Source organism: Vidua chalybeata, chromosome 8, assembly GCF_026979565.1.
Source record: "Vidua chalybeata isolate OUT-0048 chromosome 8, bVidCha1 merged haplotype, whole genome shotgun sequence".
In the NCBI taxonomy this organism is placed as follows: Eukaryota; Metazoa; Chordata; class Aves; order Passeriformes; family Viduidae; genus Vidua; species Vidua chalybeata.
The window spans coordinates 4,940,419-4,960,248 of NC_071537.1; the positions used below are offsets into that span (position 1 = coordinate 4,940,419).

At 41.7% G+C, this 19,830-nt stretch overlaps 1 protein-coding gene across 7 annotated transcripts in view; it reads left to right on the top strand.

Moving 5' to 3' along the window:
• FGFR2 (fibroblast growth factor receptor 2) overlaps nucleotides 1–19,610 on the top strand; it is an 81,215-nt gene extending 61,605 nt beyond the window's left edge. For all 7 annotated transcript variants that reach the window (XM_053948912.1, XM_053948910.1, XM_053948911.1 and 4 more), the window contains 9 exons: nucleotides 2,626–2,777; nucleotides 5,421–5,542; nucleotides 6,194–6,304; nucleotides 7,058–7,248; nucleotides 10,078–10,200; nucleotides 11,483–11,553; nucleotides 13,301–13,438; nucleotides 14,203–14,308; nucleotides 17,860–19,610. In XM_053948912.1, the coding sequence (XP_053804887.1) occupies nucleotides 2,626–2,777; nucleotides 5,421–5,542; nucleotides 6,194–6,304; nucleotides 7,058–7,248; nucleotides 10,078–10,200; nucleotides 11,483–11,553; nucleotides 13,301–13,438; nucleotides 14,203–14,308; nucleotides 17,860–18,024 (1,179 nt within the window). In that variant the 3' untranslated portion in view covers nucleotides 18,025–19,610. The remainder of the gene's footprint in view (nucleotides 1–2,625; nucleotides 2,778–5,420; nucleotides 5,543–6,193; nucleotides 6,305–7,057; nucleotides 7,249–10,077; nucleotides 10,201–11,482; nucleotides 11,554–13,300; nucleotides 13,439–14,202; nucleotides 14,309–17,859) is intronic.
• The last annotated feature ends 220 nt before the right edge of the window (nucleotides 19,611–19,830 follow it).

Here is a 19,830-nt window from a genome sequence, read left to right on the forward strand (position 1 = left end):
CACTTTGGTTACCTCCAATATCTCTGGCCCATCACACAGCTCTGCTGTGAAGTAAACACGTGGAGTAGTGTTAAAAGGGAAACTGGCAGAGCCTTTAATCTGCTTTTTTCTATACGTTATTGCTATTTAAGCTCTGTGTTTAAAGCGCATCACCGGAGTGTTTCAGTTTATTGCAAGTTTATATTTATAGGTTTTAACCAGGCTAAAGCTGCTAAATGGTGAGTGTAAAAACTAGTGAAAAGATGAAACTGTGGAAGAGATCCAGACAGTGTTTAGTACAATGATTGTATTCATGAAAAGAAAACCAAAACCAAACGACAAGACCCCAGAACCCAGAATTCTGGACCATTTCTGATACCTAAGGCATCTAAATTTTGTAGCTTCACTTCTATGCATTTCTGTCCCTTGAAAACAATGACTGTAATGGCAAAGAGAAACACAGAAAAAAAGGAGATTTAAATTAATAAAGAATATAAGAATCAAGACTTGGATAAAGATCTTGGTAGAATGACTGGAGAATAGTAAGTAGATTTTGGAAATATGGAGGAAGTGATCATAGAGTATTGATAGGTTTGTGGTGAGGGATGAAAAAATGGAAGCCAGAAATAACAGAAAAGTGGAATTCAGGAAAGTAGGGTTGGAGGCAGAGGAGCTGTCACACTGGAGATGTGCACATTTCTTGCTGCTGAGCTGGTTCGTTTCATGAAGCATCATTTTCAAACTGTAGTGAAATAATGAAAATGAGAAGGGAAAAAAAAAAAAAAAAAAAGAAGCAGATCAGATTCCAGCCCTGGTTCTCCTGCTGACTGGTCCAGCAGGTGAGTTCCCCTCTGCAGGCTGGGCATGGCAGCACCTCTCTCTCAGGACTCCATTCAGTATTCACTCACTGATTTATTTACAGCTCCATAGTCTGCCTTAATACTACTTTTCTGTTTGTATCCCAAGTGGTCACTGGATTTATTTTCCTAGAGGAATGTGCCAGGTACTTATATTTGCTGAAAGTAAATATTAGCATTCATGATGGTGGGGTGAATGAGGCAGAAGCAGTCCACCTTTCTTTTTGAATGGTGGCCTTGTGTTTGTGCAGTTTCACTCTCTCTTCCCACGGCCACATCTTGTGTGCAGGAGCTGTTTCTGATATCAGGAAAGGTCTGTCAGCTGCAAATCTGGTTATCAAGATTAATTTTTTGATAGCAACCCTTAATATTTTCTTCCTTATGAAACCTCTTTCCACTCTTAATGGCTGGTTTTAGAAAGATGCCTTTTTTAATCTAAGACCCGTGCAACAAAACTGCAACCTGGTGACATTTTACATAAGTAAACCTGCTGGCAAAGTTGATTCTCATCCAGGTGATGAGGATGTGGGTACTCTGGTGCTCCAGGCTTCCAGCTGGGTCCAAGAGAAGCTGCCTGGTGTGAGGATGGGTGCCAGTGATGGCTTTGTGACACCCTTCATCCCAACCTGGCTGCCGGATTTGGGCTTGGCCAAGAGCGATCGTGGCCAAGAGAGGAGGAGGATTGGCAAGAGTGGCAATACAAGCATTTCTATTTTGTGTTAGTATTCACTTGAAGCTCCGAGGTCAGCAGATGTCAGGCTGCTGCTTGCAGGCGTCAGGAAAGAGCCTTATAGAAGATTCACACCAAACCAAATTTTGTTACACAGATGGAGCAGCAGCCTCTTTTTTCAAAGCATTTATCAATCAGTACCTTTGGTACTCTAAGGAACATATCAGGGCTGATGAGCAATCACACTCCAGAGTTCCAAAACTGAGTTATTTTTAGGACCTCTTCCCCACATTTCCTGTAGAGTCTTTAGCTAAGAATGTAGTTAATTGAAAACTGAAGTGTTGCGATAGCTTTTTGATGCTTTCAGTATTGAGGACTTGGAAAATAGAAAGTAGTACAATCATATAGGCTGGAAAAGACCTTTAAGATCGTTGAGTCCAAATGTAAGCCCTGCCAAGACCACCACTAAACCATGTCCCACGCACCACATTTATACATATTTTAAATCCCTCTGAGGCTGGTGACTCCACCACTGCCCTGGGCAGCCTGACAGTCCATCCATTGAAGGAGCTGCTCTTAACACCCAATCCAAACCTCCCCTGGAGGCCATTTACCTCTTGTGCTATTGCTTTTCCCTGGGAGAAGAGATGGAGCCTCATCTAGATGTGCTGATTTGGGAAAAAACATGGACAATTAGGAGTGGAAAAAGAGAACTTATTGGTCACCTGCTCATGGTATAAGCTGCTTACTTATACTTATGGTATAAGCTTATTTACTTGGTATCTGAGGGTAGTGTTGTAAAAATACTGCCAATTTACTTAAAAAAATTTAATATGATAAACAAAAATACCTTCTGAGGGAATAAATTAAAAACTTACATGGTTTTTGATTTATGGGACAGACTGACAGTATTGGCAGCCATTAGAGCCAGTATTGTGCTTTCAGGGGAGGCAAAATGTGAGAACAGAGCACTAGGATCAAGACTGTAGATTCAGCCACTTCCTAACACCATGGTTCTGAGCTGGCTTGGTATCAGGTGCTGGTGGTTTTCAGATTTTGGGCCAAGATTACATCTCCATCTTTTTTGTTTTCTTGTTGCATCTTGCATTGCAACCACAGGTGTCGGCCGACTCGAGCTCCTCCATGAACTCCAACACGCCTCTGGTGAGGATCACCACTCGCCTCTCCTCCACTGCTGATGCCCCCATGCTGGCAGGAGTCTCGGAGTATGAGCTGCCAGAAGACCCAAAGTGGGAGTTCCCAAGAGATAAGTACGTGGCTTGCTTCCTCTGGCACCACTTCTGCGTGTCTGAATAACAGCATGGCAGGAGGAAGCATCTCTCCTCATGTCTCCCGGGGTTTCTCTGGTTTAAAGTCTCAGTTACCTGAAGCTGCTCTGAAGATCAAGATTCAATTCAATAGTCTGAAATCAGTTTGGTTAAATAGAAATGAAATTTCTTCTGCCTGCAGCCCCGATTACATTTTCAGATTTCTTGCAGGTTTTCAGATGCTCTGCTGAAATGTAGCTCCTCTGGTAGGAGGTGAGTTAGGAAAATTCAGTGTGATCTAGACTGGGAAAAATATCCATATGCAAGCACTGTTGAAAGGCAATGGTGATTTCCCCAGGCAATACCTCTGAACATTAAACCATGATTCTTAGTCAACTACTTAATTGGCTAATATTTAAAAAAACAGGTAATATAATATGTAGGAGATAGAGAAAGTCTAAACTATGCTATTGGACAATCTTTTCTTTCTGTCACGTCTCTAGGTAGGATTTGGTGTTGAGTTGGTACTGACATGTATTAATGGAGATGATTTTTTTTTAATTTAGGGGAACATTTTGCACGTTGGTGCATGTATGTGCAATTTCTATGACTTAAAAGTGTTGGGTTTCAAGCAGAGCATACTAAATTTTGATATATTCAAATTCACATGACTACATAATTTTTTCTTCAAAGCCTGTTGACTAACATGCAAAATGAGCTTTTGGATACTCTAATTAAAACTGTAACCGTATTGCTTAATATAAAAAAAGACATGCAAAAGAGAGATAATGTTAACACAGGTAGAACCATGATTCTTTATCAGAATTAGTGCTAGCTTTAAGAAGTCTTTAGGGTACTTTGAGAAAATAACACCTTTTATCACAGACAGTTCTCTTTGGAAGTTCAGGGTTGTAACTTTTGAATAGACAAACGGTAATTTTGAGCTTTCTGATAACTGTTCTGGAAATTATTTGATTGGTTTAGCTGAAAACAAGAGTAAAAGGCTGTAATTGCCACCTGCAGCATTCTGGTCAACAGTGGGGGCCTGTATATGTGCTCCTGTCAGCCCATGCCCTGGGGGGATCCACTAAATGCGGAAAATTTTAGAGTTGCTAAACATTTAAACCCAGTGTTCAGCACAAATGTAGGTGGAGCAGATTTGCAATGAAAGGAGGCTATTTAGAGGCAGTTTATTAGGCTGGGGGGCAGCAGGCACACAATGAGGGGTTTGTTACTTTGGTCCTAGCAGGGCAATAGCACATAAATTAACCAGTTTCCAGTGCAAATGTTTGTTCTCTGCCAAGACCCTAAATTCAGTTTTAGTTCTGGAGAAAATGCAGGGTGACCTCAGCATAGCATATGCTGCCCTTCAGTCTTTGCACCTTTTTAAAACTTGCATTTGCTTTAGAAAGCAATCCAAAACAGCTTGAGGAATTCTCGAGCCAGAGCCCAGATGTCACAGACAGAGCTGGCTGCCCGTGGGAGGAGCCACCTCACTTCTGTCCCGTGCCCAAGCAGATAAGCAGGGTTTCAAATCACTTATCCCTCATCTAACATTGCTGCTGATGGCATGACAGCCTCTCCCTGTTCTTCATGGTGGAAGACAGGTGTCCATGCTTTTAAGAATGAGTCCCTACATCTGTGATATCTGTGAAATCCTCCTGTTGACCATGGAAAGTCAAGTCCTTAAGAATTTGTTTATAAAAATGCTTGTCTGATTCTGGTCCCTATGTTGGATGACATCATCAGCATCACACTCACTGAGCATCCTCCCTGATTCCTGCCACAGCACTGCTGCTGGATGTCACATGGCATTCCCTGCAAGTAAAAGAGGCTGGCTCTGGCCCTTAAGGCTTAGGCTGGAATCAAAAAGATTTTGCCCAGAGGCTTTCAAATTTCTTTTTTATTTCTTCTCTTTTCCCTCATGAAGCTGAGATCAACATCTCTGTCTGTTAGAACTGGGCAGGTTTTGCAACCGGGAACATGTTCCACAAAATGCATTCTGCAGAGCCCACTTAGAGACTGCTCCTTTTAGGAGGGTTTGATGTTGGTGCCATGATTACAACCGAGTTTATTTTTCCCAGTCTCTGCCTCCCCTCTCTGAGCAGAGCCTGGTCTCTGCGGGCAGGAGGCTCCTTCTGGTCCCTTCAGCCAAGACTCTTGTGGCTGCAAAGAGCCTGCAGCCAAGAAAGAGCCACTGTGCTGGACCCTCTGTGGCTGAAACTTGACTCTCACCTCCTTGCAGTCAGTGTGGAAACAAAGATGACCAGCGGTGTCACAGCGACAGGAGACGCTGGCCTGCTGCTGGCTGCTCCCCAATTCCAGCCACGCTCTGATGCTCTTTCAAAGCTCTGCCCCTCCACACTGCATCTCCCCACAAGCCATCAAGTGCAGCCTTGAGGAGAGCTTAAAATCTGGGTTTAGTGACTGATGTGCCTTTCTGAGATGCTCGCTCCAACGCACCCCGGCGCGCGCGGAAACCGACGCGCACCCAGGCCCTTATTGGTTCCATATGATAAACGCCTCATGCTGCAGCAAGTTGTTGAAAGGTTTTTAGTTGAAAGGTTTTTATATTTAGCCCTGGAATTTCACTGGCTGCACCCCTCCACCAGATGCTGTGTGTTAATCTGCTGTTTGCACCTCCAGGCTGACGCTGGGCAAACCCTTGGGAGAAGGCTGCTTTGGGCAAGTGGTCATGGCCGAAGCGGTGGGGATTGACAAAGACAGGCCAAAAGAAGCAGTGACCGTGGCAGTGAAGATGTTGAAAGGTAAGAAAATTGGGTGATTAGGGATCAGAACGGGCGATGTGGCGGCTCTCAGCCAGAGAATTTTCTTTTGTGGCATCTGAACTCTGTCATCGTTGTGGGGTGGGTCAAAGAGCGCATAGCTGACCTCAGCCTTCAGCAGTGTGGGGTGTAAATCTGCACCCTTGACAGCCTGTTTATCTTGAGCAGTGAGTATTTGGGAGCCAGGAGATGTATTAGCATCGTGTGGGTCTCTCTGCTTTCAGTTTATTTCATGTCAGAGGCTATCCTTGTGTAGATCTGAGCCCATTCAGTCCAGGTGGTTGGTACCAATTTATTTTGGATTTAATTGTAAGGTTAGTTTGCAGGAAAGGTGGTGTAATTGGAGGTTTGATAGCTAAGGACAGCTTTTTTATGTCTGGTCTTGCTGTGCTTTCTTAAGCCTGGTCTTGCTGTGCTGCCACTTTACATAATAACACTGAAGAGTTGGTCAGTCCACCAAAGAGGCTGAGACTATTTTTTGGCAGGCCATACTATATGATGTGCAGTGTAAACTGGAAAACAAATCCCATATTTTGCATTTTGAACCACACGTATTTTAGACCAACTGACGAGCCTTACTGAAGCTGAGGCTGGCACACTAAAATATATGAACTGAACCTGTGCCTTCTACAGATGATGCCACAGAAAAAGACCTGTCTGACCTGGTGTCAGAGATGGAGATGATGAAGATGATTGGGAAGCATAAAAATATCATCAATCTTCTCGGAGCCTGTACCCAGGACGGTGAGTAGAGAAAAGAAAGTAAACCAGGACTTTCCAACAGGTCTGTGAAAGTCTCATTAATCATAATTTTTCAAGAGGTTTTAAGGAAGCAGTCATGCCGTGATAGGATTTTTAGGTATTTCTTTAGCTTAACAGCAATATTTTAACTTCTGTTTCTCATTATATTTGCAGCCTTAATATGAGAAAGGCTCCGATATCATATGAAAACTCTCTAATCCCTTGCTGTAAGGAACAAATGACCTTTTGCAGGGCCTTTACCCATGTCTGCTGTTCTGAATTGTCAGCCCTGCTTTAGGGGAACTTGCACCCCACAAATTTGAAATCAGTACTTTCACTCCTGGAAAGGCTAATTACTCTACGTAAAGTGATGCAGAATGGCATGACACTCTTGAAATTAAAAAAAAATAAAACTGAGAAGCACTTTCCCTTTGTTGGAGATCTCTATTTTTTGATTGAAAATATTTGTTTTTCAGTACATGGTGAGGTCTGAAAGGATCAGGCATTGGGGCAGGGTTTAGGTACTTTAAGGCACATTAATTGTGGCTCTGCCACTCCTGCTGTGGAGCTTTGGGCAACCACTTCCCCATATCCAAACCTTTTATTTTTATTTTTACAAGCGGCGCTTGCCATTTTCCCATTTCGTTGATTCAGTTCATTTATTTAGAGCTCACTAAAAGCTTTTTTTTTTTTACATAAAAACCATTTTACCCTGGTACCTGACCCTGCTTTTGCCATGGTTCTTTCCATCCCAAGGTCCTTTGTATGTGATAGTGGAATATGCTTCCAAGGGGAACCTGCGGGAGTACCTGCGAGCGCGCCGCCCGCCCGGCATGGAGTACTCCTTCGACATCAACAGGGTGCCCGAGGAGCAGATGACATTCAAGGACCTGGTGTCCTGCACCTACCAGCTGGCACGAGGCATGGAGTACCTGGCTTCCCAAAAAGTAGGTGGAACCCAGCAAATACAGCGCTTTTTTCTCAGTTTGGTTTTGTCCTCGTCTTGTTTGCGTTCAGGAGTTTCAGTTCTCTCAGCTGGGAGAAGGAGCTGCCTCAAAGAGGTTGTGCAATCCACACCCCTGCGGATCAGTGAGAAAATTCATGCACTTAAAGGTTTTTCATCTTTGTTTAGCAGTATTGCTGAAATGAGGCCCGGAGTGGATCATTTAAAGTAAATATTGTGCTGGTATCTGCAGTTTGACTCCAGGAGCACAGGTGGTCACTTGATTACACAAGTCACATCACTCCACCCATGAGGCAGCAGGCTCTGTTTGCCTTCTGTTTCCAGTCAAACCAACCAAATCCTTTCACATCGTGGTGTAAAACAAATTATTTCAGTGACTGAAAGAACTTACAGAATAACAACAGGCAGGGCTGAGAAGATCCAAAGCAGCAGGGCAAAAATAGTGGGCAGAAGAGGCAAAAATAAGTGGAGTGTATTAGTCACTTGAATTATTCACTTTACTGTAAACTGGTGTTTTCAGGAGAGTGAGCTGGTTGAAAGAATTTATTTATCCTGTCATGTCCCCACACACTTATTTCTAAGACCCACCTTCAAACATTTCTTTTTAACCAGCATTTTGATTAAATCATAGCTAGAAAACCTTAAATAGCCCTGTATAACTAACTCTGTAAACATACTGTGGCTTAGTGGACAAGCAATCCTGGATACCCTGGGTGATGTTTGGACCCAAAGGCTAAACCAGAGCAGCAGATAGCAATGATAAGTACTTCCTGCAGGGTGTGGAGTGGTTATTGGGATTTATACTGATTTCCAGTCATGTCCACTCCCAAGTAAGGGGCTGTTTTTAACCAAAGACCAGGGCTGAGTGTAACCCTCCATTCCTGTTGTGTCGAGTCATGATTTTGTTATAATTTTTTCTGCAGTTGTAGAGGTTGGGGAAGAGAGGGAGTCCAGGTTTAATTTTGCTTTTATTCTTTTTGTTTTGAAACAGTAAATCTTAGTGCAGCAGGGTGATGTGCGTGACAGCAAGGTACAACTCTTCTAATGGAGTAAAGCAGGGGTATTGATTAGGTGACACACCTCAGGATATCTCTTTCTGAAATTATTGCAACTCCTGCCTGGCAGTGAGTCACATCCCAAGAAAATAGAGCTGATGTCAAGGGAAAACATAAATCTTTTCATCGGCTGTCTTGAGAGCAAGCGTCCTCCTGAGGAGCTCTGAAGTGCTGCTGTAGGACACTCCCAAGAGTCTGCAGCCTTTTTTGTTTGCAAAAGCACTTGACTGGTGCTGTGCTGAGCTGGACAGATTGAGAGGCATTGCCCAAGGCAGAGGGAGAGCAGGGGCAGCACAGAGTAGAGCTGTGCATTCCTGTGCTCCAGATATCCCACCACTTCTGTTTGTATTTCACCCCTTCTTCTCCCCTTAGGGATCCATTTACTGAGCTGGAATAATAAGAGATTTGCTCTTCCCATGGTATTTCCATCATGCATGAGCTGTGAGAAGGGCAGTGTTCTTGCTATTTCAGTCCAATAAGGAGCTCACTGAGACTTCAATAAAGAAAATGGTGAAGGTGATATTTGTTCACCTACCCTTTGCCTCACAGGAAGTTTTTGCCTTACAAGCAGTTGTACTTAGAAACAGTTTCGCATTTGCAATGTTGGATGGATGCTTTTAAAAAGTAGGAAGCTTGGCCCGTGTTTCTGCCACCACAGCGTTGCTGATGCTGAGTTAGGGGACTGATGGGATGCTGAAATCCTGCACTGTTGGCTGGCCCTGTGCTCATGAAGGCATTGCTGGAGCAGGTTTTTCCTGGCAGTTCCCCATGGCTAGCCCAGTGAGGAGCAGAAACTTCATTTTACCCATGTGGGATAAGAGATCTCAGCAGTTTGCTGGGGCAAGTTAAAGAGCAAGAAAAAATACTGGTTGTTATATAACTTTGTAGTGTGTCTATGCACATACTGAAATAAAACATACAATGTCAAGAGTTACCTAAAATTGAGGAAGGAAAAGAAATATATTTAACTTGAAAATAAATAAAATATCCTGCTGGGATACAAAGTTGCAACGTTTCTTACCATGCCCTCACTTCCACCTTGTATCAACCCTAATAAAGCTACTTGGACACAGAGCAGTCACAGAGTCCCCTCAGTGTCAGGATAATGCTGACATGAAGGAAACATCTCTCAGGAGGTAATAGGTTTAATTTCAGTATCAAAACTGTCTTTTTTGTTTTTTTTTTTTTCTTTTCATTTTCATAATTACATTTTTATAGTCTTGTGGTTGAAGTAATTATACACACTCTAAACATGCTGCTGACAATTATATTAATATCTTTACTATTTAAAATAGTTGCACTGATTCAGACTGGCTGTCAGGTTTTATCTCTGGTGAGACAATATAATTTAAGAGAAGCCACACAATAAAAATGTTCATTAACAGTACCTCTGGTGAAACTGCTATTCCTGTACCTGGGCACATGTAAAGCAGAGTGGATCACAAAATGCTTGGCACAACTTGGGTCACCACCCAGCTTTCAGCCTTAGCAAAAATATAAGATTTAAGCAGACCAGAACTTTCTAAGGTCCTGGACTTCTTAGGGCCATTGTTCAGCTTGGAAACACCAGTTGAGGGGATAGATTGCAATAATTAAGAAAATCATATTTCACAGGCTTGTAGTGAAGGTGTGGCTTTCCCACCTGGTCATTTAGGTTAAAATCTATAAAGGAGAATTAGTTGTGGTGTTGAAGCACTTCTACTTTTGCTGCAGTTTATTTCAGTGGGCTGTTTTTTTCTTCTTTTTTTTGTTTCCAGTGTATCCATCGAGACTTGGCTGCAAGAAATGTTTTGGTAACGGAGAACAATGTCATGAAAATAGCAGACTTTGGTTTAGCCAGAGACATCAACAATATAGATTATTATAAAAAGACTACTAATGTAAGTGGATGGTTTTCTAATCTCTGGAAACAAGCGTTTCTTTCAGTGATTCATTTCGGGACTATGGTTGTAACCTTAATGGGCTTCTTGTACAGCAGACTCACTTTTCATCCCAGACAAAAAAGCAGGGATCAAGGACATGAGCATTTTTGTCTCCTCTTACAGGGAGAGTTGGTTAAAAAGATAAGCAAAGAGGCTGCGTTTTGGAGGATTAGAAATGCTAAAGCACAAGATTTTTTTTTTTTTATTGTGTCCCTGACTCCAGTCAGTTGTAATAAGTGGAAATATTCCTGCTGATCCCAACTGGTTTAGCACCCAGCCTAGGATCTTGAAATACAAACAATGCCAGCAACAACCACAATAAAAGTCCTGTTTACTTGTGGTGATGTCACATTCAGCCTTCTGCCTGTCCTGTACTTAGCTTGTTAGGGACAGGTTGTGGTGGTGATCTCAAAGTGGGGCTAGAGATAGAGAAAATTTATTTGTACTCCCCATGCTGTCACTGTTTTGCTGCTTAGCCTTATCAAGAAGATAAAACATTTGGGATGTAGCATTGATACCTGGTTTGAGCTCCTTACGCCTCCTCAGGGGATCTCTTAAGGTCCTGCTGAGCTGCACTTGGGTTTTGATGGGAGCTCTGCAGAACTCATTGAGTTCTACAGATTTTATTTCTATAAATATGACTTCTTATTAACAATCATGTTAAGTGGCTTATTTATGAAAATCACTGAGTGATTAGTGGCATTTTAATGGTAACATCTGCCTACTTCCAAAAGCCAGAACCATCATGTAGAGCAGCGTTGGGGGGGGTTGAACCTTCATTTCAGACTCAGTGCAATTCCCAGCTCTGTGTGTGCAAAGCAACAGGCAGCTCTGACTGTGAGCTTTGGGTCACTGCAAAAGGGACAGGAAAACAAAATTCCTGGGTTTAGTAATCAATTTATTTTTGCAGGCAGGCCTCTTTTTCAGAAGTTTATTAATTGTGGGGTTTTTTGTCTTTAAAGAGCCGTAGCAGAATGATACTTTTGATTTTGATCTGCTTATCCTATCATTCTTCTAGCAAGCAATCTGGGAAATTTTTGGGAACTCTCAATGCTTTTAATTTTATCTTCAATGCTTATACCCATTTTTATAGCTGTCTCTGTACTTTAGCCCATTTACTGTTCTCTCACTGAAAATGTTGAAGGTAAATTAAGTGCTGGTTTCTTTAGTAGACAGCTCTTAGAGAAATCATTCTGTAAATTGCTGCCATTTTAATTTCTCTTCCCCTCCAAACTCACAGGGACGGCTTCCAGTAAAGTGGATGGCTCCAGAAGCTCTGTTTGACAGAGTTTACACACATCAAAGTGATGTGTAAGTGGCCTGATTTCAATGGGGTTTTGGGGGTGGGAAGGGAGGGTTGCTTTGCTCTGTGTTTGTTAAAATTTGGGGTATTTCATATGTGTTTTGCTGTTGTCCTTTACCTTTAAGAGTTTTCATTCTGTTTCACATATTAATAGATGGAACAGGACTTGCCCTTAGAAAGTGAGGATTTTATGGTAGACTGCTAACCAGTGCTCTGTTACTAATCTGCCCAGCTTCAAAGCACATGAAAGGTGGAAAACGCTAACCTCCTTCTGTCACTGCGGAAGTTTCCCCCCTTGAACTTATTTACGGATGTGCAGCTACAAAGAGTCTATCTAATTTGCTTGCCTTTTGACATAGTCTGGACTTCCTTCAGGTTTAAAAAAAATAAAAGGAGAGAGAGAGGGAGAGAGAAAAGAACAAAAATAAAAAAGTTCCTGAAAACTTCTTATAAAAATCTGTGCTAAGATTCGGCGCAATAAACGTAGGCTGGGTATGCTGGAAAAGTTTTCTCTGATTTTCAGAAGTGCTTCCCAGCAGTACTTCACATGTAATAGGAAATCATTGGGCTCTGACACTTCAAAAATCTTTTAATGTGTGCACAGAGCCACTGGCTGATGCAACTGCTTCCTATTACAGTTCTGTGTGCATTGTGCTTGAAGAAGATGTGTATTTCTTATGCAATACAGATGAAGATCCTGTTTTTTATTTCTCCAAGAAAAGCTATTAACTGCAAAGGGCTGGATGCTTCCCAGCAGAGGTGCAAAAGGTTATGCATATCAGTGCAGGGTTAAAAAGGAAAAGGGCAGGATGGAGAAAATAAGAAGTATTTCCTCTTTCTTTAACCTGGGTACAGTTTCCAAGCTGCTCTCTCCTTAAGAAAATCATTTACTGAGGCGTTTCCTGCAATTTCTACATCATTTACAAAGGAAACTATATACACAGGTTAAGGGTGGATCAAACTTGTGTTTTAAAATAACATCTTGGCAAAATATTTAAGTGAATGTGAAGTAAACCACTTCACTGGCTCGGGACTGAGAGTCAGCCTGAGCTCCTCAGCAGCCAGAGAGCATGAGGATTTCAGTGCTGGGCCTTGGAGACTATTGGCCCCATGGTGGCTTTGAAGATGGCTAAAGATAATATTATTGTAAGTTTGAGCAAACAGTTTACTGAAATAAGGTACTACAGAGCTGGGGGAGCTGCAGGGGAGCTGGGGAGCCAGTGCAGGCTCTGTGCTGGTGCTCACCTGGCAGAGCTGCCTGCCACAGAGCCCCAGCTTGCCAGCCAGGCAGGATGAGGCAGGAAAACTGGCTTGAAAATTATCCCTCTTCATTTCCTAGCAGAAGTTAGCAACCAAAAAAAAAAAAAAAAAAAAAAAGAAAGAAAGGCAGGGTGACGCAAAATATTTTTGTTTTGAACAGTCTGCTTTTTCCAAAATATCCTGCCACATAATTGCACTCCAGCTGAGCTGTGAGTGCTCTGTAAGTCATTAGGCTGTGAAGATGCAGTGCTGGGCAGTAGCCCCCGGGTGCTCAGAGCACACCAGACTGAAGAAAAGAGGGTATTTGGGAACGTGCTGGGGTCAGTCCCCATCCTAGATGCTGTCCATGCATCTGATGCACTTCCCACATCCCTGACCTGTTCTGGGCAGGCAGACCTGGGTAGAGCCTGGTTTAAACATCTCTAGGAGGGATGGGATTCTCTGTTTCCAGCAGCCAGGCAGATCTACTAATGCAGTTTTCTCTTTGATTTGCAGTTGGTCATTTGGTGTGTTAATGTGGGAGATCTTCACCTTAGGAGGGTCTCCCTACCCAGGAATCCCAGTGGAGGAACTTTTTAAGCTGCTTAAAGAAGGGCACCGGATGGATAAACCTGCCAACTGCACCAACGAGCTGTAAGGACCCTGATCTGCTGTCCCAGGGCTGAAGGGCACAGCTGTACTGAGTTCATGTGCTCAGTGCTACCCCCAGAAGAATCAAACACTTTCAGAAGTGCTTCACTCTAAAACTGGGGATATTTGTGAGGGTATAGATGTGTAAGGAAAAGGTATGGGAAGGATCTCAGGAAATGTTTGGCAGAGGATGCTGCTTTGCACATCCTGCTGTGATCCTATTGCAGAAAGAAGAAATCATCTGCAAGCCAGTCTCTGTCAGTGTTTTTACACCCATATTTGTTTGATTTTAATCTTACTAAGATGGAAATTCATAAATGTTGCACATACCACTAATCAAATGTGAGGTACATCATGCTGCTTTTATACATAACAAAATATATCTCCTGGTGGTGTGGGGAGTGTGATTTCAGGTATTCCAATACAGACCTTAATTATATTTAATTTTTTTTACATTTTAATTTCTTCATAAAGACTGCAGTCCCTGACATGCAAAAAATATTGTAATTTAATACCTTTGAAGTTGCTGGGCCACAGAATTTGGCCCACAAAAAGGTGATTTAGACACTGAGCAAGGGGGAGACAGGAGTAGGAAGCCCCTCTGAGAGCAGGGAGTGTTGCCCAGGTTTGGGGGTTCAGTGGTCCATGAGCAGAGCTGTGTGTGCTCGCTGCTCCCCTTGTGAAGGGCAGCACTGACTGTGCATGAAAAGGTTTGTGAGGAGGACGTGTGATTTTACTTTAGCCAAGCAAATGTGTGTTTCTTCCAGCTATATGATGATGAGAGATTGCTGGCATGCTGTGCCTTCTCACAGACCCACTTTCAAACAGTTGGTGGAGGACTTGGATCGGATTCTCACTCTCACAACTAATGAGGTAGGTAAATTGTCTCCCCCCACAAGCTGCTGGTCGGGAAAAATGGTTCAGGGGACAGATGGAATTTATTCAATTATGAAATCCTGCTCAAGTTCACTTCTTATTCTGTTTGTCATTGTCCTCTGAGGTTACACGCAGCTAAACTATGTATCCTATGAACTCCTCGGACTCCTGCCATAATGCCTGGAATTATGTAACTAAAAAGAAACACATCTTTAAGGAGTTTTTGTTTACTTCTCGCTGCATCTCTGGATGTTTTTAGTGTCAAGGGGTGGCACGTGGCAGGTTGAGGGGCATTGTTTGTGTTTCAGCAGGAATTGCACGTGAGGGAGGGATGAGGAGTTCGTGGTGGTTCTCATTTGCTGGCTCAGTTTGAATCCCAGCCATGCTATGTAGGTCAGAAGAGGAGAAATCGTCAATGGCAGATTTCAGATGATGTCTGAGAGTGAATTAGGTTCACTGCAATAGCTCTCTGTGGAGGGAGTGAGGACCCACAGGGGATGTGCAAGCAGCCATCCAATTATCCAAAGGTCCTGCCTAGCACTGCTTCAGGTTGGGTATGTGAATGCAGGAAGGTTTGATTTGAAGAGCATTCTTTCAGAGGTCTGAGATATTATTAGTTTTAGCAAGGAACACACTGATTAGGGTATTCACACAGGAATCAGTCCTCTTATCACTGAACCACATGCACCTTTGAGGAAAATCACAAGTGATGGAAATGTTGATTCTTTTGGTGGAAATTTCTTTTGAGAGACAATACTTGGTGTCCCAGAAATATTCTACAAACTCCTATTACGTCTGAGAAATGGAATGTTTGATAGGAGAGAAAAAGAACAAAGCAGTTACACAGTAAAGTTGCAACAACTGGATTTGACCATTTCAAAACAAGATTTTTTATATTTGTTATTGCTTCTTTGTAGGAAAAAAAAATATTTGAATCACTCTATGTGTCTCCTCAACATTATGTTCTAATTTTTTAGAATTGTCAGAGAAATAAAAAATGGATTGTGGAGCAGCTTTGGGAAAGCTTTTTCACAATGGAGATGACAGGAGAACCTGAGTAAAGAGGTGGCATTTTTTATGATCATCATTTGCCCAGTAGATCTGGTTGAAAAAGATTCTTTGACTTCAGTAGCAGCTGTAAATTTATCCGGGTTCTGTTTTTAAGGCTTACTCTAAAAAGTGGCACCTTCAGGGCTGGCTGAGAGATATGGAAGGAATATGCTCTCCATATGGAGTCATGGATGTAGCTCTGTGTCCTGTTACCATTTTCACCTCATCCAGTTCTGCCTGCATCTCTTCCTGCCTCATTCATATATGATTTCACAAGACCATTTGGAGGTGGGCTGGCTGCCACTGCGGAGTGCTGGGTGGCTTGGACTGAATATGTGTTTGCAAATTCAAGAGGGAGGTTCTGGGCTGCAATTCCAAGCCTGGGAAAAGATATTGCTTTCTTTTTTTGCGTGTGTTTAACCGTCGAGCCTTCCCAACCCCGTACTGCTCACAGACCTGGAATGATCTCAAAGTTAACCTGAAAAGGCCTTTAGGGTTATGTAAATTACTTTAGACTAGAATCATAGGAAAAATGTCTGGAAAAAGCTTAGGAACGCATCCAGTCCATCTGATGGGCCTATGGCAGGGCCCACTATACGTTTGTCATTCCTGACAGATGTTTATGTAACTTGTCCTTACAGATCTCCACTGCTGTATTTCGGCATCGCCTCTTGACAGCCTGTTGCTTTGTTTTCCTAATCTCTAATCTTTCAACATCAGATATCGCTTTTGTCCTATTTACCCTGGACACAGAAAGCAAATCATTCCACTTGTCTTCGCAGCGCGTTTCATGTTCCTGAGCGCTTGTCATCATCTCGGTGTCTCCTGAGAACTCCAACGTGTCCCATTTTCCTCCACAGCTTTGGAGACCTCTGATTCTGTGCAATCTGCATGGTCTTCCTGAAGTGCAGATCCTCACTTCTGCTTATCCTCTCCCCACTCTCCTTTTCCCCCCAGAATCACACTGCTGGCCCAGGCTCAGTCTGGTTTACCCAACGACTCATTTTGCTGGGGCAGCCAATAATTTCTCCTGCTTTTGTGCAAGTAATGATTTCTGCTGAAATAGTAACGTCTCGCTCTTTTCCATGTTGAATCATTGCTTGTTGGGTTTTTAATGTGTTTTCTTGCTGTTTTTTTTTTCCCTAAAAACTCTCATTCCTATGTTTCTGTGACCCACATGAGCAGAAGTCACCAGGAATCAGCCTCATGGCTGTGGTGCTTTCTCAGCACCAGAAATCAAACTGGTGCTGGTTCTTGGTGTGACTCTGGCTATTGGCACTGGATAAGGATCCTATCTTCAATACTGAATTAATATCTGAGGTACATCAAGTCTTCTGATGTGATGAGCCATGTCTGATAGCCCCTGTTTCTTCAAAGAACTGGGATCCTTTCTTCTTCTGTCTGTTTAGAAAATGTCTGATTATTTCTGCTCACATAGGGCTGATTTGCCAATCCACAAATATGTATCAGGATTGCCCTCGTGGATTTCTCAAGAGCCTGGGCAGCCACATAGTCAGTAATCAATAGATCCAAACTCCCTCCTTTTGGTCCCTATTAAATTTTCCAGCATTTTGAAACATACCACACCCTCCTTTTAAAATGGTGGCCATTTTTTAACTCTAAGATGGTAATGACTGAATCGCTGACTTAAAAAAGGAATGTTAGCCAAAGGACTAAATTACTCCAAACCTAAGCACAGCAGCATAAAATACTGACTGAGGTGGAAGACTCGTCTTGTCAGTACGATCATAACTTGTGGTTTAGTAAATGAAGAGATTGCATTTAAATGAATGCAGCTGCCTTTAGAAGTTGAAAGAGAAGGAACATTTCAAGGGGAAAAATAACTTTATTCTCTTGCCAAAACTGTTGTTTCTAGCAAAAGAGTCTTAACCCAAAACTTGGACTCAGCAGATGATATTTCCTTTTTTAATGACTGCTTTGGTCATGGCTACTCTGGGATGCTCAAGACACAAATATGCAGTGTCAAAAACCCAAATCGTGTGAATTTGATTTTGTTTTTCCTTCAGATCTTTTTTGCACGTATGCCACTGCATGTTGAAACACAAATTTAATATCACAGAATATAAAACAGAGATTCAAAGTGACCAAAGGCATACAAAGTTGGAAGAGTCTTTCCCTCTCCAAATCACTACCATGTGCTAAAGAAAAATGGTTCTATTTAGGATGAAATTTCATTTTTATCATTGCGAGTGAAAAGCCCTCTTTTGATGTGGTTGCCATGTTTATTCCCACTGACACAGCTAATGCTGGTGATGTTGGACTTCAGAAAATACCGTGTTATTGGCTTGTTTTTTCTTTCCCTAGTTGAGCTTCTTGTTTTATGAGGTATTTAGGCAACAAGGCAGTTTTGAAGGCAGCTGATTCACAGAAGCGAGCGTCACTTTCAAACTGCTCTCTTCCAAAATCCGCGCAGTGGTGACATTTTATTGTCAGCTCTCTTCACTGGCTAAAAACGGGTTTTATTCCTCTTGCCACAGGAGTATCTGGACCTCAGTGGACCTCTGGAACAGTATTCACCCAGCTACCCCGACACGAGGAGCTCGTGTTCCTCGGGGGACGACTCCGTGTTCTCTCCCGACCCGATGCCTTACGAACCTTGTCTCCCCAAGTACCAGCACATGAACGGGAGTGTGAAAACATGAAAAGAGGAGCAAAGAGGCAAGAACATCAAGCTACCTACCGTATGCAAAGCAAAAGCTTTTCTCCAGGACCTTCATGTTTCTGCTTGTACATAGGAAATACGGAAAAAAAAAAAAAAAGAGGGAGAAGAAAGAGGAAAAAAAAAAAACCCAATTTGGAGGAAAGCGGTCAGAACCTACATAAAGATTCTCATCACTTGCAGCTTTCAGATGTTCCCAAGAAAGAAGAATGTTCATGAGCTGTGTCTAGATACCCATTGCTATCAATTTTCTGGCTTCCTGTGAGCTGCAACAGACTTTGTTTGTACAATGGACCAGTTGGACTTGAGGCAAACTCTGGGTCTGCCTTTCTTGTTTATTTTGTAATATTTGGAGAAAATATATGTTGGCACACACTTACAGAGCACAAATGCAGTATATAGGTGCTGGATGTATGTAAATATATTCAAAATATGTATAAATATATATTATATATATTTACAATGAATTATTTTTTGTATTGATTTAAAAAATGGATGTCCCAATCCACCTAGCAAATTAGTCTCTTTTTTAACAGCTATTTGCTAAATGCTGTTCTTACACAGAATTTCTTAATTTTCACCATCCAAAGGTGGAAAATACTTTGCTTTCAGGGAAAATGGTATATCATTAATTTATTAACTAATTGGTAATGTACAAAACAGTTAATCGTTTATAGGGTTGTTGTGTTTTTGTAATTTAAATGGCATTTCTATGCAGGCAGCACAGAGGACTAGTAGATATATTGCTCAGACTTTACTAGTTTTCAGATCTTTAAGAAAAGAAATATTTACAGTATATAACTAATTTGGGGGAATTAAACTTTTGATTTATTTGTGTTTAAAAACTGCAGTGTCAGATGATTATTCTTATCAAAACCAAATCCTTTAACAAGAAAGTCTTTTTCTTATGAGGTCCAAAAAGCAGAGTCGTTCCACTCCCAAAAAAAAGAAAATAAAGGACATTTTGAAGAAGGTTCTTAAAGTAAGGAAAGACATGAGTTGGTCTATTACCACAGCAGAACAGACTGCTCTAAAAGGAGCTGAGCTTCTACCCTGAGTTGCACATGCATCAAATTATCTACAATTCTCTTGCCTCAGTTGCATAATAGGTTCCAGACCTTTTGGCCTGGATCTTTTGCCTTTATCCCTCTATTGTAACTTAAGTTAAAAAGAGAGAAATTGTTTATAATGACAGCTTGCCATAGGCATATCAGCATCTTTTTAGAGTATTAATTCATGCTGACTCCAGTATTTCCTTCTGAACCATTCCATAACAGTAGGTGTAGCACTGGCCTCTGCTAGAATATCACTGTTGTTTGCATCTTTTTTACAGAATCTTGTATTTTTACTTTCAGAACATCCACATTGATATGGCCATGGAATATGAATGCAAATTTCACTATTTTATGTGGTGGTGTGTTTGTTTTGTTTTTTGTTTTTTTTAAATAATTTTTTAATTGGGTAAAATAAGTATTAAAATCTGTTAACTTTTGTACTGACAATAAAATGTTTCTACAGATATTAATGTTAAAATTACAAAATAAATGTCATGCAGCTTATTTTTCCTAATCCTTTGTGTCATACAAAATGGTTTCCCAAAAATCAAGTGATGGAACACGTCCAGAAAAGCTTCCTTTAGACCTTATCATAGATCCTATCTTACAAAGCAATCCTTTTAGGAATGATGCTTTTGCCTCTGTATTGTAAAGAAAAACTCATGAATATCATGGGTTATTTGAGTAAACACATGTACAATCTTTGGAAAATGGCTTGAAGTGTTCATAGTGTA